Here is a 20,350-nt window from a genome sequence, read left to right on the forward strand (position 1 = left end):
TCAATGCGGCCTGTCCTGTTCCTCCGCTTTGTATAGGTATGTTGTTTCGCGGGATCTGGTGGCCCATGTGTGATCCAGTCGGTCTTGCCCCTATGGTGGAAGTTAAATCTTGAGGGAGGATTGGATACAGGACTGATGGCTTTTACAAGACCGTGGATCATTTAAGTTGACCCAAACCGTCTGTGCGTTCATTTAAGTCTGGGATCTTCGGTAGATGTTGCTTTCAGGGAAATCTATCCAAATAATGATAGGGAGGCACTCTCATGCCATATCTAGGCGCTTTATAGGATCTTGTTGACTTCGTTCACCAGCTGAGTGGGGGAATGGCTCTAGAGTCATCGGCCAGCTCTCAGGCGACCCAGCTTATCGATAAAAGCTGCCTTGGTCGCAGAATATGCCCCACAACCACGTTCCTACCCCGCAAACCCGGCGGGGGGAGTCACATCTGTCCGAGCTTTCGCAGGGGCTGACGTTCATACACTCTCATTCGACACGGATGAGTCGAGAGAAGCGCGAGGATTGCAAGAGAATGGGGCCACTCCATGCACAACTGAACTTGCATTACTCCCGATTAAGAGTCTGTAGGTATCTATCCACCTAGGCGCGGCCCGCCTAGGCAGATCAGCTATTAAATGAACTACATTCAATGTTTGAAGCCGCTTTCTCGCGCGCCCTTTGACTTTTGCCAACCTTCCATCCCAAGACAGAGAATGTGAGAGTAGTAAAAAGAAAACAACAACCAAAAAAAACGACTAAGGGTATCTTCGCGCAAATCAAACTCCTCAGAGACCATCCCACCCTCCCGCAGTGTCACCCACCGTTGCAAACACCGATTTCTTTTTCTTCAGACACGCACCACGCCAGTAGCAGAACCGCCCAAGTTCCGGTGCCTCGCCCTCGCGCGTTAGCTGGGCGATACCCTTCACACGCCCCCGGCGCCTTCTCTGAGATCACCAACGATAGCCATGTCAGTGGAACTGCGTGACAGCCCCCCGTGAGCGCCGTCGAGTGGCGTCATTAACTCTGCAATCGAATTCTCGGCGAAGGAGATAGCCTCCTGAGAATAAGCGGGCGGGCTAGGAGGCACGTCTTGGTAAATAGGGGGCGCCTCGTTATCCCAGCTGATCCCGATCCCCGCCCGCTCCGTGAGGACGGTGCCGAAATGCATCCGTAGGATGCGCCCAACACCCGTGTGTGTCACAAGAGATGGCCTGTTGACAGGGGCCCATTCCTGTGAAACCACCATCTCGACTACCAGCTGATGAGTCACCTCGGTTCCGTCACGACTCCTGCTATCACATGCGTATCTGGCATTCTTTGCCAGGCTGTAGTCAAGCTCCATCTCGACAAGACTGTCCGTTGCGTTTGTGTAGTTGCTCTTCCATCCCGAGAAAAGAGTCTTCTCTCCAATAATGCGGCTCTCCGAGCGAATGACGCCTTTCTTGCTCTGCTGTTCATCCGTGGCCTCGCCCAGCCTCGGGCTGTGTCGGTCGCAGGCCGGTGCAATCGTCTTCGTCGTCTCCTCGAGCTTCCACGTGAGCTTCTTCAACTTCCAATATTCGATGGTGTTGACCTTGGAGTTCAGTTTTGCGATACCGTCGAGGCGGAGCGCTAGAGTGTAGCTGCCGATCGGATGGATCACATGAGGATAGTACGCGCTAGCCTTGATATTCGTAGGAGGGAAGACTCGGACAGAGTGGTGCGGTGTCTCGGAGGTCGGGAGACTGCGTCTGACCTCGACTGTTTTTTCGAACTTGATGGGCGCCAGTGCGCTGTGATCCGACCTTGGAACAGCCTCGGCCTTGAACTCGTACGAAATTGAAACCAGCGGGCCGTCCATGCTAGCCGGAAGATGTCCTTGAAGTAACACGGAGAAAGGGAATGAATGCTCGCCTATGATTGCTATCGTGAGTCTCGATACTTCTTAAGTGGTCGGGCAACAAACGTACCTTTGGCCATAACTAGTGGATGTTGAAGTAATTCCCACCGTTTCAACTCTGTACGCTGAGTGGTACAGTCAATACAGTGGTTCGCAAATGGCCTCTTCTGGGTAACGCGGATACTGAGGGTGGCATCCAGCGACGCAACCTCCAGGTCCTCTTCCTTAACATTTAGGAACAACTGGCCCGAGAGTAGCGCGCCACTGCTGGTTTGGTGGTCGCCATACATGACGAGAGGCGGCGACTCGAGCTTCCAATGCAGGGCTGCCGGTGAAGAGCCGGGTGCCTCCTTGCTTGAGCGGCCGAAGTGCATGCTGGGGAACGAAATTCGGTGGTGCTGGTGGTGATCCTCACGTTCCTTGTGTGAACTCGACGAAAAGCTGCTTGCCCTCGAATCGGCCATCTTGACACGCGGGGAATACGGTGGCGCAGGGGGGATATCCGAGTTACCCCCGCCGACCAACGCCGAGGATGCCCGTCCAGAGCTCGTAGAACCCTTGCCTACTCTGTTCGGGGAATACCGCCTCCGCCGGTGACCTGGGGTTTGTTTTTTAGACAAATTTGAAACCTGGGCTTCGATTGAATGTGTCGACGACCGAAAGAAGTCCACAACTCGGTGCGGCATCTTGTCTCGACACGACCTCCCCTGCCGATGGTGGCGGGGAAATAGCGGGCTAGGACTGATCGGATTGCCTGACCGCGCCACAATGATGCAGCGTAAAAGCCCGGTGCGCTCGTGTGGGGAACGAACTCAACGCTCCCAATACCACCAAACCATCATCTACAACTCAGCGGCGTGTGCGGCTGTCGTCAAGCCCAAGAAACAGTCGTGGGCTGAGAGGTACGGGCTTTGACCAAGACGACAAATCTGTAGGATTGGATGGCCGGTTAAACGGGAGGCCAAGGCCGAGCTCGGTGAGGATGCTGCTTCCGATATCTGAGAGCACGAAGTTGTGGTGATGGGGTTGGGGTTTGTGGTGGACTAAGATGGTACATGAAAAACAGATTGACCGTGCGGAAACATGAACTGGAAACCGAAACCTTGTTGCAAGGTAGATTGGAAACAAACTGTAAATATATTCACCCAGCGAGCATGCAAAGTTTTGGGTTTCCATCAAGTAATTATATGTCAAGAGGCCGGCTCGCGGCCGGGCGCGTGGCCCATGGCATGTTCCTGAGACCCACCCGAACGCCCCGCCACAAGAACTTGCTGCTTGAAAGCGCACTGTATGTCTAGGATGGAAACCCCATGAGGGACTCCTTTTCCTTCGACGCCTCCCCGGCAAAGGCTAGGCTGGTATCCGGGCACCGGTTCAAGGACATTTGTACCAAAATTCGAGGAAGCCAGTTGCAGGTAATTGCTCTTTGAATTTGAACACATTCGTCCCGGGTTTACTTTGGTCCGCACGCGCTCTCAGCTGAGGGCAATATGAACGAATAGATACAAGCAGCTGTACAGGTTTGTTACGCAGTTACGGAATTTGTCAATTACGAAGTCCAAGCAGATCGTTGTCCATGAGGTGTAAGACACATGGTTCTCGAGCGTCGCCGAGGGCCTAGATCACATCATTGACCCACAGCAAAGCTCAGCGAGGGCTGATCCATCGGGCGCCAAGCCGTTGTGAGGTCACAAGGCACCAGGGCTCTGTGGCGCCTGGAACGCTCCCTACAACCAACTTTTTCAAGCCAGGTCACCTGGTGGGGGGAAGGAAGAAACGAGGAAACAGGAAGGAAAATTTTCTTTTGATGACTCCCCTGGTGCAGTCACATTCGCGGGACCATTAATCCGAAACGAGGTTCGCGTCTTCGCCCTGACTGAGATGGCGAAGGTCACAGTAGGGTTCGGTTTCCAGGGCCCGTCTATGAGCCGCCAGCGATTGCAATTGTTCTCGGCACGAGGAACCGGCAACTTCCCGGCCTTCGGCGGCCCTTTCTTATTCATGACCCAGAGAACCGTGCTTTGTAGGTGGGTGGTACCTTAGTTACACCGAAAAACTATACGCAAACACTTCAAGTACCGAGAGAGTTGGAGACCTCTTCGTCTCATGACGTCGAGCGCCCTTGTGGCGTTCCTCGGAGATGGTGTTTTCTCGGCCCCAGAGCCGCTCTGCAAGGCCTCATGTGCCCGGCTCTTTTTAAATTATTACCACGTCTTGTTGCCATGATTGGTTAACCGCCGTCGAACAGTTCGATAAGAGCAGCTCCCCAGCCAAGGCACCTCTCTGTATTTGGCTCGGCGCCTGAGTAAACTGGTCTCGCATACGGGGGACAATCGCTCACATATTTAACCAACTTGTATGGATACACTAACTGATCCCAAAGAGGGGACCAAGTAAACCCCCTAGGTTCGTGCGGACCCGGTCGCGTTGTTCAAGCTTCGCCGATCCCGGGAGAGTCACCGGGCCGAGTTTGATATGGCATACCCACCGTAACCCGGCCCGAGACGGGAATCGAGATGTCCGCTGAAAAGACTCTCCATTGCTCTAAACACTAAGCTCAATACATGACCTAGATACATGACCCGGAAAGGAGGATTTCTTCGTCGAGTCCTTACCGAGTGCCGAGTTTTTTTTCTATAAGGAACGTTGCCAAAAGTGCAACTCACTGTCGTTGGGCTTGTGGAATGGACAAACTGTACTGTGCTGGTCCGTAAACAGCTCGCAAACTGGTGGAGCCGGGCCGCCATCCGCGAGTTATTTCCGTGGCATCGGACCCGTAGTGGAGGAACCTCGGAGCAAATCTTCGTCTCGGAGTGAGAAAACCTTTTCGTCGCCGGCTAGGGCCGGCTCTAAAGATGCTCGCTCAGCCCTGTCGATTCTGAATTTCCCAGGGGAGCAAGCTCTATGAGGAGCTTGCCGGTTCAGGGCTTGCTTCCGCACTCCTTGGTGGAGAAACCAAAGTGTTGGCGCCCAGCAAGTGGGTTTGTTGAAAAATCGAGTTTTGACATTTACTCTTGTACGTACCACAAGCTCGAACGGCACTGGTGGGAGGAAGCATGTCCAAAGCAACGGCGGTATACAAGAGGATTAACCTTGTGCCAGTTTCTCGAAGGATGTCACTAAACATTGGAACTTTTTTTAAATTTCGTGTCGCCTTAACGATTTCCAAAGTCCCCAGGGAAGTTTCCAGCTACTTTTGACCTTGAAAGGATCAAAATTGGCGTTTTCTAAACGCTGGAGGTAATCTCCAGCCGCGACCGCTTCCAGCAACACGCTAAAACCGCGCTGGATGTCCAACTTCGTGTCCTCACCATCATGTACCGTACCGAAGTGTGCATGCTCTGGCTCCTCTTGGTGCTCATAATCGTGCCCAGGTTCATGTCCAGCTTGCAAGTTCTTGAGCATCTCGCGTGCCGTAATCAGGTGGTCATTGGCTCGAGTAGCAACTTGGAAAACAGCATCCTGTAAGCCTTCGGCGTTTGGCCCACGGCGGAAAACATCCTCTTCCTTTAGGCCCACCCCAGCCATGACATCAAGCGGGAGCAGTAGCGCAGGGCTTCTGGTGCTACCAACACTGGAACCTGATGGGCCTTGTATGGGTTGTGAAGGTGCGGCGAGGATCGGGATCCCACGGAGTGATGCGGCGATGCCGTAAGCCTTGCCGATGTGGCTTGCCAAGTGATCCATATGCACCGATTGGAGGGGCATCGCCGCGAGCGTCATATACATGAGTGTGGCATACGTATTCTCGGCATAATCTTCCAAAGCTGCTAGGTTGGTAAAGGGCTTGTTCTCCATGTGCTTCTCTCGCGTGTTGATCAACCGCAGAAGCCAGAACTTGAGTGAGCTCGCACTGCCACCCCCCGTTCGCGCTGCGAGGTTCGTAATGGCGCTGTGCAGTAATACTGAAATGGGCTCCCGCGGCGGGTTGCCAGCAAAGGTACTATTGACGGAGTCTCGCCAGAACTGCATCCGGAAGCGGCCTATGGTTGGATTTGACACAGTCTCGGGCAGGCGGGCGAGCTCAAGGTTCAGTGTCCGGAGGGCATCGTAGGCATCCTGAGCCGAGTGGGGGATGAAGTGCCGAATAAGATATGCCTCATAGTCGCCATGTCTAAGAAATTGTTAGTTTGATGTCCGGGCTGCAAAGGAAGAAGGGCGAGGGCGTAGACCTGAGCTGGTTCAGGCAGTATCTGCGTGCTTGAGCTACTTCTGATGCTTCTGCACTTGCCGCAAGGCCTCGGTGAAACCGACGGGCTTTGCGAGGTGCCTGCTTAAGGCCGTTTCCAACAGCTCGAATTAAATACATGAGGTGAGCTTTTTCTAGTTTAGTGTTGGGATGCCCGGCACACATTGGCAGCGATACAATGCCAATCAGAGCACCAATCTGCTCGAATTTGTGGGTCCAAACGAGTTCGAATTCATTTGTTCTTGCTGTCGCGCGGTCACCTGATGAGCGTGACATGGAATTTCGCGTTCTCTTAGTCGCGTCTCCCGAGACCAGCACCAACGTCGGCTTAGTAGCGGCACTCCCATCCTCATATGTCGCCTTGCCCGATGACGCCCACATTTAGGTGCAATGGATTTCCCCGGCTCTGATGAGCCACCCATCAAAAGACGGCGCTTTTTTGCGAATACGGAGGATGGTGAAACCTCCCAGAGGCCCGATACCGCCCCCTCTTGCGAAGTCTTGTCGCCGTCCAGCGCAACAACGAAACCACACAATATCAATGCCGATACCCTGCCGGCACCCATCCTCAACCCCTCCCTGGACTCGCCGTCTCTCGACAAATCTTCCCTCCCACAACGGCATGTTGATGCAGCCACCGGCCAGAGCCCTGCCGCGCCAAGTGGGGGCCCAAGTCCCGATGCCTTCGACCAGAGTACATTGGAAGCCTTTGTAGGCGAGAATGTCAAACCCGATGTGGTAGCTCTACTTCGGGAGAGTTGCGGTAACGATCTAGAGCGGGCCATCAACGTATACCTCGACGGCACTTGGAAAACCTTAAAACGACAAACGCCGGTTCCAACTCGTACGCGCCCTTCAATCCCGCCTGCGGTGCGCCGCACATCTGGAGATTCAAGCCCGCTTCCTCGTCGGCCGTCCGCGCTACAATCGATGCCTACATCGAGATATATTGGCGCATTTGGCGTCGAAGGGTGGACCACACGGAGTGGCACCAACCTCTTAAAGCACGGTGATATCGTCAAGATCGAGCGCCAGAGGATCCAAATTCCCAAGGCCACGTCATACAAAGGACACCCCAAACCCGGGCCGGTTCAACCAACCTATCGCGTCAGTGCGGCGGCAGCCAAGAGGGTTGACGTGATCGTTCGCTTTACCGACAGTGTTGGCAGGGAAATTGGACGTCTGGCCAAGGATACGGCAAACTGGGTGTCGACCTTGATGGATCAGGAAATATGCTCTTTTGAGGGGACATGCGTTTACGCCCCCGAGAGATTGCGCACCAATGACACTGTCTTCCTGCAACTTCGCTGCTCGCTTCTGAAATCAGCTTTTTGCCGGGAATTTCACGTCGCCGATAACAGGACAACCGGCCAATTTGAGGAAACCGAGAGCTCGGAGGAAAAGGACCTGCGGCTGAGACAAGTGGCACTTGTTAGGCTTTTTCAAGAGATCAATCTTCTTCCAACAAGAGGGAACGCAGCAGCAGCACAGAATCAACGGCAAGGTCTACTCGATGCAGCAGAAATGGCTGAGAGCAAGGAAAAGGATAAACCAAGAACTCAAGGCCAGGGCGGTACTGCTGCATCTTCTCCTTCGGATGACAATGAAGATGGCGAGGAGCTTGAACAAGACCAACTTGACGCCCTCTACAAAAAAGCACAATCATTCGATTTTAGCACCCCCGAAGCAGAGCCTGCTGATACCTTTCGTCTCACACTACGTCCATATCAAAAACAATCACTTCACTGGATGATGGCGAAGGAAAGGAACGTCCAGCGCGAAGAGCGCGAAACATCCATGCATCCCTTGTGGGAGGAGTACGGTTGGCCCACAAAGGATCACGACGACAAGGAGCTTCCGAACGTTGCCGACCACCCTACCTTTTACGTCAATCCATACTCCGGGGAGCTGTCTTTGCAGTTTCCACGGCAAGGCCAACACTGCCTTGGCGGGATTCTGGCTGATGAGATGGGGTTAGGCAAGACGATCCAGATGCTCAGTCTCATACACACACACAAGTCCGACACTGCGATCGCCGCCCGCCAAGGCAATCGAACGGCATCATCAGTCAATCAGCTCCCGCGTCTCCCTTCGCTGCAAACATGCGAGACTGTCTCAGATGCCCCATGCACGACCTTAGTCGTTGCGCCCATGTCACTCCTCGCGCAGTGGCAGAGTGAGGCTGAGAATGCTTCCATGGAGGGTACCTTGAGGTCCTTGCTGTACTATGGCAATGAAAAGAACGTCGATTTGCTGGAGCTTTGCTGCGAAGCCAACGCCTCAAACGCTCCGGACGTGATCATCACTAGCTACGGTGTGGTACTTTCTGAATTTACTCAGATGGCAACCAGGCCTAGCGGCAAGGCCGGCAGTCGTGGTCTCTTCTCGCTAAACTTTTTCCGTGTCATATTGGATGAAGGTCACAGCATCAAGAACCGCCAATCCAAGACGGCCAGAGCCTGCTATGACATCGCCGCAACGCACCGGTGGGTGTTAACGGGGACACCTATCGTCAACAAACTCGAGGATCTCTTCAGTCTCGTCAAATTTCTCAAGGTCGAGCCGTGGAACAACTTTTCCTTCTGGCGGACATTCATCACAGTACCATTTGAGTCCAAAAACTACATGCGGGCATTGGATGTTGTCCAGACGGTCCTAGAGCCGCTCGTCATGAGGAGGACGAAGAATATGAAAACGCCAGACGGGAAGGCCTTAGTGGCCCTCCCACCCAAGCAGATCGAGATTATAGACATTGAGCTCTCCAAGGCGGAGCGTGATGTTTACGACTACATCTTCACCAAAGCAAAACGTACCTTCTTAGCCAACGTCGAGGCCGGCACTGTCATGAAGGCCTTCACCAGCATTTTTGCACAAGTTCTCCGGCTTCGCCAATCATGCTGTCATCCCATTCTTGTCCGCAATCGAGAGATCGCTGCTGAGGAGGAGGAAGCCGGTGCTGCTGCAGATGCCGCAGCCGGACTTGCAGACGATATGGACCTTCATTCTCTAATCGAGCGTTTTACGGCGACGACGGACGATACGACCGACACCAACGCCTTCGGTGCTCATGTACTCGGCCAAATCCGTGACGAGGCCATCAATGAATGTCCTATTTGTGCCGAGGAACCGATGGTTGACCAGACCGTGACTGGATGCTGGCATTCCGCTTGCAAGAATTGTCTGTTAGACTACATCAAACACCAGTCTGACCATCACGAGGTCCCCCGCTGCTTCCATTGCCGCGAGGTCATTAACTCGCGAGATCTGTTCGAAGTTGTCCGATATGACGACGACCCAGATGTTAGTGGGGTCGACCAGGGGCCGCGCATCACTCTCCAACGGCTTGGGGTCGGCAACTCCTCCGCGAAGATTGTTGCGCTAATCAACCAACTCCGTGAACTCCGCAGGGAAACCCCGACTATCAAATCAGTCGTGTTCAGTCAGTTCACATCTTTCCTCTCCCTCCTCGAACCGGCTCTTGCGCGAGCCAACATGCATTTTGTCAGGTTAGATGGATCCATGACTCAGAAAGCGCGCGCTGCCGTTCTTGAAGAGTTTAAAGAATCCAAGAAGTTTACAATTCTTCTCCTCAGCCTGAAAGCTGGCGGCGTTGGCCTCAACCTGACGAGTGCCAAGAGGGTGTACATGATGGACCCCTGGTGGAGCTTTGCTATCGAAGCACAGGCTATTGATCGAGTCCACCGAATGGGCCAGGAGGATGAGGTAAAGGTCTACCGATTCATTGTAAAAGATAGTGTGGAGCAAAGAATGCTCAAAGTACAGGACCGCAAGAAGTTCCTGTACGTTCCTCTCCCTCCTCAGCCTGTGAATTGTTAAGTAATGTACTGACATTATTTCACAGCGCAACATCACTTGGTATGATGTCGGATGAGGATAAAAGAATGCAGCGGATCGAGGATATGCGAGAGCTGCTTAGCTAGGAAATAGACGATGAGTATAGCGCGAATAAAGTAATGACTGTTGAGCCCTGGGGTTTAGATCATAGGTGTGGTAGCTATCCCGGGGGCTCTAGTGTAAATATGGAATTTGTTGGCTCTGTAGCTATATACTAGTGTTTTGGTCGAGTCTATAGGACTAGTAGTTGGATCACAGATGTAAAACCAAGTTAGATACTCTATAGCTATAACTACTAACTAGGTAGCCTATCCTATATTATAATAACTCCTACTAAGCCTACTAGAGCTGCTGGCGTCGCTTCGTTCGTCAGTTTCGCGGCCCTTCGCTACGCTACGGGGCGCTTCCTTCCTTTCTCCCGCTCCTGGCAATTTTCCTGTTCCTCTCCGGAGGACAATCCGGGTCAGGGTTGAATACGGGAGAGACGAAGCGCCAATATCTGTCCGTCGGCTAATAACTCCATCCCCTTGAGCTTCTTATCACACTTATACCAATCATTTCTATTATCGTTCTAAGTACTCATGCCTCTACACTCTCGTCGTCGCTACTTATAAACCCACCGCCACAGCATCTGACGCCTGCAGTTGCCTGGTAGCGTGATCGGACAACTTCAACCCCATAGCTCGTGATGGTGTCTCGCGGTAGATCCTGCTGCGGTCGAAGGGCCGCTCAAACATCAGCCCGCCGAGTGTCTTCACCCGCGAAACGGCCACGTAGGAGAGGCCAGAAGCAAACTCTGGCGCAGAGATATCGCAGGCGACCTTGTCCAGGGTGATGCCCTGTGACTTGTGGACGGTGATCGCATAGCTGACCCACAGCGGGAACTGGTCTCTCGAACATGAGTTGGCGCCGACCATGAAGTCCTGCCGCACTCGGAGGATGGGAACAGCCAGCTTCTCTCCGCTAAGGAGCGGCTCCCGTTCGGCATCGTGAAGGCCGGGCCGTCGTAGTCATCGAAGGCCACCATGATGACCTCGGGCGGGTCTCGCAGCACGTCGGCACCTTCTTTCCAGGATATGTCGTAGACTGTGCCCTGTGCGCCGTTGACGAGCCCGACGTCGGCCCACAAATTCCGCGTTAGTATCACCCTGCAACCAACACACAAGGGCAAGCGCTTGGCCAGGTTGCCGGCATTTGAGGATTTAACCTTCTCCGCACCAACACCCTCATGCTTTGCCTCGACCTGAATGGCGGGGCTGTCCAGGCCAAGCATGTGTTGGTGGTTGTACTCGACGACCTGGGCCTTGGTGGGATAGATGCGAAGCGCATCGGCAAAGCTGCCAACCTCCTCGGGAGAGAGCTTGACAGAGCATCTCGAAGCGAGGAGCTCCCAGGAGGGTACCGACACATCAGCCTTTCGCAGTTCTTCCAAGGCCCGCCGGAAAAAGAGCCTGGTCTTCGCCCTGCTGCCGCTGTATTGTGGTCAGGAACACGGACTTGTCGAACGAGAGGTACGCGTTGCGTCCGACCATCTCGATATCCTTCAGGTCGTCGCGCGTTGAGTACAGCGGCTTGTCCAGAACGGGGGGAAGCTGGAAGAAGTCCCCGATCAGGATGACGCTGAGGCCGCCGAAGAACTCGTCGCGATTCTCCGGGAACACCTCTCGTAGGCGCTGATCGATCCACGCGAGGGTCTTGAGGCCGAGCATGCTCTTCTCGTCAATCACGAGGTAGTGGATGCCCCTGAACCGCCGCTGCAAGGCGTTGAGGGTCGTCGGGGTCTCGGAGAGCGAGCGGTAATTGCCGTCGACGGGGAGCCGCAGAAGGGAATGCAGAGTCTGTCCCCCGATCTGGTTGCTCGCCACGCCCGTCGGAGCTGCTCTGACGATGGGGGAGGGCCGGCCATAGAAAGCCGCCTTGGCTTGAAGGTGAGAAGATATCACCTTCACCATATACGACTTGCCAGTCCCACCTCCTCCATCGATCTGCAGCCGGAGGGGCGGAGGCCGACGGTTCTCGTTCTTCGCCCTGAAGTGGCGCATAATCGTGTCGTATACCTGACGCTGCTGTGTGTTCAGCGTATCACGGGCTGCGAGAGGCATATCTTCCACGTCGTAATTGCCTGGAGTCCTCCGCGAAGCTGCACCTAGTAGCTTCCAGTAGTAAACTCCTCGTGGTAATAGCGGCCGATGTGTCGCGCCCAGTCGTAGTTGACATCCAGGTCCCGGCGGCCAAGCAAGTCGGCCCGTTCATCGGGAAGCTCAATGTCGGGGACCAACCGCGCTACCTCCTGCCAGTCCTCAAGGGTAATGTCCCCGGCGTCCCCCTTTGGCTCAAACTCCTCCTCATCTGGAGACGGATCAGGCTCGTCAACCGTGCCGTAGTGGTCATCCGGGTGGTCGTGATGCTCAAGGCAGTAGCGATAGGCAGATGCGTGGTTGTCGAACTGTCGACCATCAACCTGGGACAGATCTTCCGTCTGGCGGTGGGGATGGCTTAGCAGCAGCTTGACCCGGCAGAAGTCGGAGTACTGCTGATGTGAGCGAACTGGCTTGTACCGGGGGTAATAGTACAACACCCTGGGCAGTGCGGGAGCCTGCCAAATCGCCCATCTCACCGGATTCCGCGCCTTGAAATTCCAATTTTGTAGGAACTCGAAGTAGGAGACATCCTCCATATGATCGGGCCGTCGGAGATACTTCTCGTAGACTGTCCGAGACTCTTCAATATCGCCATCCGCCGTGATGTCAATTGCACGAGCGTGTCTCTCGCGGGGCCTACAGTCAACGCTCTGCACCACTCGGCTGTCCTCTTGCAGAGGGAGTCCCAGGAGGATATGACAGATCTCCTGCGCAGAGTAGTCCCTCTCTCCGATTAGTTTATTCATCATCTTTGACACAAAAGAAATCATCGGGTTGTTGTCTGATATGTGGGGAAGGATACTCTGGGCAATCTGCGCATATGTGCTGGTCTGGGTCTCGGACTTGCTGCAATACTTCGCAGCATGGTTGATAACAGCCTCCGCACTCGTGCAGGGTGAGCAGTCCGTATTGGCCAGCCAGCAAAGAGAGAGAAGTGGGTTGTACTGGTTCAGGTGGGTATCGTTGCGCTCGGCTTCGAACGACCACCAGCCCTTTCCGGCCATCTCGATGACCTCGGCCGCCCCCCGTACAGGCCGGGGGAAGAGAAACCGACACGTGGGCTCTGGCGCCGGCCGTTCTTCACCGACAATCTCCCCGGCCGCCTCTCTGGCCCGTTGGGCATCTTCCTTCGTCACCCGCAGACAGTAGGTCGACGAGCAATGGTGTCGCTGACAGCGGTTGACGATTCTGTTCAGCCACTCCCAGGTAACGGGCGTCTCCAGAGGGTCAACAGACAGAGGGTTACCCTCGTCAGCGCCCTGCTCTTGCTGCGGACTGACTGCTGTAACGTGATATCCCCAGATCCTTGCGAAGCGCTCTCTCGCCTCGGGGGTTGCCATATCAGGAGCAGGGCTCCCATGGAACCAGTAGAGCCCATGAGAATGACTACTGCCGCGGCCTTGCCACTCATACCGGTACCAAAAGTCGGCCACGTTGGACTTTTTCTTCAGCACAATCTTCCTGCAAAGCGAGTTCCGCGAGTGGAAGTGCCAGGCCGCGATATGCGGGTTCTCCCGCAACAGCCGGCGGGACTTGGCCATGCGTCTCGGCTCATCAAGCGCCTTCCACTCCTCGTACTCGGGCATGTGCCGGTAGAGGCTCTGCCAGTGCAGGTCGGCTGGGCTCAGTGTGATGAAAGCAGAGGGGACACCAAGACAGTGCGCAAAAGACTCGCACTCGCGACGTCGGCGGTACCAAAAGGGACGTGTGCCTTTGATGACACTAGCATAGCGAGAGATCCGGTTGAGGATGGCCTGGGCCTCTGGCGTGTCCGGATCAGCAAGCGCCTCCTGCAGCGCCTCCTTCGTAAGAGGCGTTCGGTGGTTCTTGCTGACGTAGAATCGGCTATGACCCCTCGCCTGCTGCCTCATCAGAGTGTTTAGCGCGATAAATCGGAAGCTGTGGTGTTTGGCAAATCGGCCATCCTCCCATTTCATGGCATGCTGGATGTAATTTTAGCAGGAGATCTTGCGCTGTCTGGGCTCGACAAAATCCGCAACTCCCCGAGGGAACAGGGTCGGGCAGGCGAGAGAGAGCAGCGCATGCTTTTGGTTGAACTCATCGAGGGGAGTGCGCCGGATGGAAGGCATCTGCAGCTGGTGAGCAGCCTGGGGGTCGGCTGACTCTAGGGGCACTTGCTCATTGACCTCAGTAGCCCCATCCTTGACTCGCCCTTGAAGCTGGTTCAATTCCGAATCATGGATTAGCATATTGGGCACTGCGGCTTCGTCAACAACCTCTCTGTCCTCTTCCGGTTCTTCAACAGGGCCAGAATCTGCAGGCAAACCTCCAGACTCGGCGACCTCGTGGATATTCAGCTGGTCAAAGACGTCACCGTCCTCTGGCAACTGGGAGAGGTTGTCGTAGTTCCAGGTGAAATTTCTGTAGCCAAGGTGGTTGTTGGCGAGGAATCTGAGCCATGTCTCGACTGCTGCTCGGCGGACTCGGAAGCGGTTGCGGAATTGTCGATCCATCTGTTCGACCGCTTCGGATCCACGCGGTCGGAGGATGACAATGTCCAAATCCTTGGGCAGCAAGGGAAGCTCTGAGTACACCTTGCCCACGTCGCGCAAAAAGTGTACAACATGCCCGCGATACTTGTATTGCTGCCCACGAACCTGACGCTGATTAGCTAGTACACTCTCTCGCAGCGAAGCATCGTATACCGTGAAGACATTGACGCTGACGTGCACACGCGCAATGCAAAGCTCCTCCAGCGGCTCTAGTTGGGGCAACTCGGGTGGGACGGCACCAAAATCAAGCTTGTTCTCTGCGGAGAGGAGAAAAGGTTCGTCCTGCCGCTTCTTGTCATCTTTGTCATGACAGCGCTTGCAAACACCATCCGCCATGAGCTTGACGTCAAACCATCATCGCTCCTTGCAACGAAGGCATCGCTGCATCGTCTCTGCAGCAAGTGCCTCCTCTAACTCTCTCTTAACTGCAATGTCTTCGGCCAAAAGTGGCGTCTCCTGGTCGCCGCCTGTGAATCGGGGGCCCGGTTCGTCGAATTGGCGGGGTGGAGACTCGTCACGGGGGGGGTACCGCAGCGGAGCGATGACCACGAGGTCGGCCAACCGGGTTGCGTGAAAGTCGTGGCCGTCCACGCTGACGACCATGAGACCGTGGCGGAGAACTGGGAGGGGGACGACGGCGTGCAGGAATCCGCCCAGCGCGGGGGAGCTGTGGTTGGGTGGCCTGCGGATTGTCCTCGTCGTCTCTCACGGCGCTCGGTGCATCATCCCTCTGCTGGGCAGAGGCGGGGCCATCCTCGGCATCCGCCGGCTGTTGTTGACGAAGCAGACCACTCATGGTGGGGGTCTGGGAGGGCTCTTCGCCCTGACGGCGCTGGACGCGATGCTGTCGCCGGATGGCTGAAACCTGGCCGCGAGCAGCCGCCATCTCCGGCGTGTCCGTATCCAGACGTCCACCCTCATGGTACATACTGGCAAGTACCCGATGGGTGAGGTTTTGCCGCGGTGCAAGATGTACTGGGTCGGGCAGAGAGAGGGCAGCGCTCTCACCACGTCCGATCGCGCTCATAGCTGAGATGGCGGCCGTCGATGCAGCTCTCTGTTGTAGGTTAGCTACACAAAACGGAAAGGTATCACGATGTTGAACTTACAGCTCCCGCAAGCCGATCCCGGCACTCCAGGCAGTTTAACACAAGCCTGCCATTGCCACGACGATCGTAAAACTGGTCGATATTTTTCTCGACGCGACAGCGCCGGCACACCTTCGGCGCTGCCGGCAACGCAGCGCCCTCCATTGAAACAGCGAATGGATGGATGGATGGATGGAATTTATTTCGCCCGGAGGCACTGGGCCTATAGTAGGGAAGGAAAAAAACCGCTTTTTTGCCAAAAAAGCGGTTATTAAACCACTTTGCTAAAAATCCGCTTTTTTCACCAAAATCCAAAAAAACCGCTTTTTTGACACGCCGCCCATCACCACCGCAACAGCCATTTTTTGTCGCTTCTACACCCCGCGAACAGCCTCACTATGGCTCGATTGATCGATTCAGAGATTCGTCATCATTTTACCCCAGACAACGCCCGTGACATTCGGATCCAGTTAATGCAATTCCGTCGGAACACATCTATCTTCCAGACACCCAATGATGCAGAAGGTTGGATCCTCGAGCCCGCCAATTATTGGCTAGCCATTGGCGCAAAAAATCCAAGCTGCATCTTGGTTGAGCCTGCTCTTCGACTTTTTGACTGTTTGGCCAATCCCGTTCCGTCAGAGCGTTCTTTCAGTTATCAAAACCTTATACACAACAAGGTACGGAACAAGTTGAGCCAGGAAAAAGCAGACATGTTGACATTCGTGTACTATAATTCGAGGGCATTGGAGAGGTCTCTAGTTATACCAGCAGAGTACAATAGTGGGTGTGAATCGTCTTAGTGTCACGGGGCGTGGTCAGGGGAGTCGCGGAACAGGGTCAGGTTCTGGCTAATGACTGAGTTGTGCGATGAGGAGAGAGGAAGCTCTCACAAGGGGACGCTAATGGAGAAGGAGATACTGCTGCCCACGTGACCCAAGCAGGTCAGGCTTGGTGCCGTGACACTTAGGAAAATACTGCCTGTTTTATCATACCTTCCTAATTGGGACACCTAACTCCCCTAGATAGACTAGTGTACGCACAGACTGCTTTTTTGCTTCAAAAAAGCGGATTTTAAACGGTTAGTAACCGTTAGTAACAATTGTTTTTTAGCAAGGGCGTACCCTAGCCTATAGGGCCTTAGCACGCTAACTACATCCGGATCAAATCGTTTTGCCTTCAACTCGTACAAGTGAAACAGCGAAACCTGTCACGGCACCAAGCCTGACCTGCTTGGGTCACGTGGGCAGCACGTGCCCACGCGACCTGGACCCACACTAGCAGCAGGATCTCCTCTCCGTTAGCGTCCCCTTGCGAGAGCTTCCTCTCTCCTCATCGCACAACTGAGTCATTAGCCAGAACCTGACCCTGTCCCGCGACTCCCCTGACCCCGTCCCGTGACAAAACCCGGCCATAACGGGCATACGCTGAAGCCAAAAGAGTATGCGAAGCGTTACACACACAACAGCTAAGAAAGCGACAGGTCGCTTTGCGCGACGGCTAGATCGTTGGTAGCTGCTGCGTTGGGAGAGCGACGGTGTGGGGTGCTGCGGGAAGTGGGGCGCAGTGGTGGAGCAAGGCTTATCCGCTTGTTGGAAAAGGTTCAAAAAAGCTCCGCAATTCCTTATCAATTTCCCATAGTTACAGATTAGTAATTAACGAAAAAGTTTCAGAACAATACTGTCCTCCGGACAGGATAAAACCTAATTCAGGATCTTCTAAACTAGGTTTATATATTATTAATCATACTCCGCTATGCCCTAAGGCGTGCCGGACCCTCTGCTATTTACTGTGCAGGAAAACCATGCCCTCGCGGGCCGGATGAAAAACCCATTGAACTGGGGTATACGCCTTGCAGTGGCCAGAGTGGTAGGGTTATCTATTTTCCGTTTTTCCACCTTGGCACTTCTCATGTATTTAGGAGAGACAGCTCCCGCCCTCTCAAGGGTTAAGGGGGCAGACAATTCTCACTCTTTTCTTTCAACACTTGCAGAAGTGACTCCTTTCCGCGGTCACGGTGACCGCGACCCACTGGCCAGAGGGCCACACGCGAAGGCGTACCGACAACACGATCGTAGGATCCGTGGCATCGAAAGTTGTTTCCTGAGCCATCTCCTCTCTCATGCTGCATTGACATCACAACGAGCGTGGCACGTGACCAGCGTTGGTGGTGTGTGTGGTTTTGAGGTGTATCACCGCTTTACCATACCGACTATACTAGGTGTATATATCAGCCTCCCTCTAATCAAGATAGGTTTATAATAGTTACATTACTACCTATAAAGATCAATACGTACTGGAATGCCACGGAGCCGCAGCTAAACCTCAGCCCTGGTCAGACGACGGCGCAGAGCTACTGGAGTGGCTCGATGACGTGGAGAAGGCTGCCATAGTGGTGGGGTGGGTACTTGGGCTGGGGAGGCTGAACGAGTTCCGGCTGGCGGTAGAGCTGGAAAATGAGAACAACGAGGAGGCCCGCGGCGGGGCCGAAGCGGAGTAGCACGGGGCCGAAGCGGAGTAGCAGAGGGGCACCGATAGAACAGAGGTTACAACTCATTTTATCTATTTCGTTACTTTGACCTCGGAAGGTGGGTGAGCCCTTTCGAGGAGATGGATCCACGGGGTAAGTCCGTGCACCCACCTCCCGGTCAGGCCTCCAACCGATCAAATTTCCCCATCTGCCTCCCCATTTTCAGTATCTACAGGAGGGTCAAAAATTGACCATTCCAGCCACATATCTTCAAATACATATCCATCCACTTTCTCTGAGGGTTCTAGCTGCTTCGCAAGTGCTTTTTTAGCCTGCATGATCTGTTCAATCTGGGCAAACCGGGTGTTGGGATCCATCCTGACTTTCTTCCTTTTTCTCGGCCTTAGTCTATCTACCTCAGCTTCTAGTTCCGGGATCTTCTGTTCTTAACTAGCTACCTTGATGGCTGTATTATCCAGGCTTTTGCCCACCTTTTTGAAAAGAATCCTAGCCACTGGGTCTATCTATTGTTTGCAGTCGTCGTAGACGGACATTTGTTGATATCAATCTGTGGACCTCCTGGCTGCGGTTTGGAGTCTTGATTAGCCGACGGTCACTGGCTGGCTGGCTGGCTGGGTTCAACAGTAGACGAGTCATCAGAGGTTTGTCTAGGTTGACTGGCCACAATTCTGATGCCTTCCGGCCACTTCGGATATTCCTTTCTGTGATGGCATCCTTCCTGGCTTGCGCATAACACCGTAAGAAGAGCCTCTTGCCAATGGGGGCACAGTCTGTCATCACAGTGAGGTCGTTGATACCACGGCGGTAAGTGGTCTTCAACGGAGAGAAAACCGACAGGTCGAGGGGCTGTAGAACGTGGGAGGCATGTCCAGGTAAGAAGAGGAGGTAGATATTGTTGGAAAAACAGGTCCACATGAAGTCGTCAGTCTCGTGGCTACCGTGGCCATCAACAATAAGGAGCCTCTTCTTCGATGTCGCCGTCGTCGGACAAAACATCTTTGTCAGCCACTCGAGGGCATTATCATAAGATGTCCAGCCATTCTGACTCGTCGAAAACCGCCAGTTGCGTAATGGATCAAGGTCTTGGTCGTTATCAGGGAGCCACTGTTGTTGGATGTCTTTCCCCTTGAAGATGACTAACGGTGGGAGAGCTTTTCGGGTTGCTGAGATGCACTCTATAATGGTTGTCCAGATCCGGGACTCGGGATGTTTCGACAACGCTTCCTTCGTCTCCGATAATGCAACGCATAAGCCGTTGATTCCCAGACCTTCCATTATCCCTGTTTCATCCATATTCCAACGGTCCTGCGGGTCAATTGTCTGGATGACTGGGATCGCGAGATGGAACCAGGCCTTGATAACATCAGTACTAGCTGCATCCAACCGTTTGATATCCATACGTCTATCTTTCTTTGTCTTTAAAACTGGATATCTTCCGATGAACTTCTGAAGCCAGTGTTCACCGATAGTCTGGTCAGATCCAGAGGCACGGAGGATACGGTTAGCGAAGACCTCGATTTGTCGATGCTTCACCGGAAGCCCTAGAGCTTCCTGGGCAAGAACCCAGTCGGCCAAGTGTTTTTCTTGATCAGGGCTGAGCTTCTGCATCACCTGTGCTTCGTACTGTCCCTTCGGTTGGGCGTTGGCGACGACTCGGTCCCGGAGGGTAGAAAAGGAAACTCCCCATGCCTCGCTAGCTTTGCGGATGGATTGGCCATCCCTGACGGCTTGGATTGCCTGCTGGATGTTATCTTCTGAAGCCATGGAAGGGACAATTTGAATAAGAGTAATGGAGCTAAATTTGAGCTTGTTTTGGTAGAACTGGGTGGTTTGGAATAGAGAAGGTGCCGAATCAGGGGGAGAAAGATTTGATCGATTGGTAGCCTGACCGGGAGGTGGGTGCACGGACTTACTTTAGATCTCCTTCAAGGATAGATTTCATATTCCTTACCTTCTGTTTTCTCCTAAGAGTTATTATATATATTAGTAGTGTTATTTATACTCCGCTGTGCCCTAGGGCGTGCCGGACCCTCTGCTATTTTTTGTGTACAGGAAAACCGTGCCTTCCCGGGCCGGGCGAAAAATCCATACCAATAATCAAGGAACGATGCGTTCTGGTGAGTCTGCGTATACAAAGAGAGGAGGCCTCCTGGCCTCCGAACGGGGGCGCTTCAGGCCGCCGCTTCTAGCTCGA

The 20,350-nt window shown here is 54.1% G+C and overlaps 6 protein-coding genes across 6 annotated transcripts; 2 read left to right on the forward strand and 4 right to left on the reverse strand.

Annotated features, from left to right (window-relative positions):
• Window positions 1–922: 922 nt before the first annotated feature.
• Window positions 923–2,343, reverse strand: CHGG_05497 (uncharacterized protein; the record flags this gene model as incomplete). Its single annotated transcript, XM_001221591.1, has 2 exons — window positions 923–1,893; window positions 1,950–2,343. The coding sequence occupies 2 exons, from the start codon at window positions 2,341–2,343 to the stop codon at window positions 923–925; spliced, it is 1,365 nt and encodes a 454-aa protein (XP_001221592.1).
• Window positions 2,344–2,647: 304 nt separating this feature from the next.
• CHGG_05498 (uncharacterized protein) lies at window positions 2,648–2,881 on the forward strand (the record flags this gene model as incomplete). The annotated part of the gene is made up of 2 exons (XM_001221592.1): window positions 2,648–2,736; window positions 2,815–2,881. 2 exons carry the CDS (start codon window positions 2,648–2,650, stop codon window positions 2,879–2,881), a joined length of 156 nt encoding a protein of 51 aa, XP_001221593.1.
• Window positions 2,882–5,017: 2,136 nt separating this feature from the next.
• CHGG_05499 (uncharacterized protein) lies at window positions 5,018–6,449 on the reverse strand (the record flags this gene model as incomplete). The annotated part of the gene is made up of 2 exons (XM_001221593.1): window positions 5,018–5,993; window positions 6,232–6,449. The coding sequence occupies 2 exons, from the start codon at window positions 6,447–6,449 to the stop codon at window positions 5,018–5,020; spliced, it is 1,194 nt and encodes a 397-aa protein (XP_001221594.1).
• A 549-nt stretch (window positions 6,450–6,998) lies between these two features.
• On the forward strand, window positions 6,999–10,009 carry CHGG_05500 (uncharacterized protein; the record flags this gene model as incomplete). The annotated part of the gene is made up of 2 exons (XM_001221594.1): window positions 6,999–9,868; window positions 9,931–10,009. The coding sequence occupies 2 exons, from the start codon at window positions 6,999–7,001 to the stop codon at window positions 10,007–10,009; spliced, it is 2,949 nt and encodes a 982-aa protein (XP_001221595.1).
• A 522-nt stretch (window positions 10,010–10,531) lies between these two features.
• Window positions 10,532–15,830, reverse strand: CHGG_05501 (uncharacterized protein; the record flags this gene model as incomplete). Its single annotated transcript, XM_001221595.1, has 7 exons — window positions 10,532–10,897; window positions 10,957–11,260; window positions 11,421–11,951; window positions 12,092–13,989; window positions 14,053–14,916; window positions 15,140–15,634; window positions 15,687–15,830. The coding sequence occupies 7 exons, from the start codon at window positions 15,828–15,830 to the stop codon at window positions 10,532–10,534; spliced, it is 4,602 nt and encodes a 1,533-aa protein (XP_001221596.1).
• Window positions 15,831–18,642: 2,812 nt separating this feature from the next.
• CHGG_05502 (uncharacterized protein) lies at window positions 18,643–20,098 on the reverse strand (the record flags this gene model as incomplete). Its single annotated transcript, XM_001221596.1, has 2 exons — window positions 18,643–19,951; window positions 20,070–20,098. The coding sequence occupies 2 exons, from the start codon at window positions 20,096–20,098 to the stop codon at window positions 18,643–18,645; spliced, it is 1,338 nt and encodes a 445-aa protein (XP_001221597.1).
• Window positions 20,099–20,350: the final 252 nt, after the last annotated feature.

Source organism: Chaetomium globosum, genomic scaffold (genome assembly GCF_000143365.1).
Source record: "Chaetomium globosum CBS 148.51 scaffold_3 genomic scaffold, whole genome shotgun sequence".
Taxonomy (NCBI): domain Eukaryota; kingdom Fungi; phylum Ascomycota; class Sordariomycetes; order Sordariales; family Chaetomiaceae; genus Chaetomium; species Chaetomium globosum.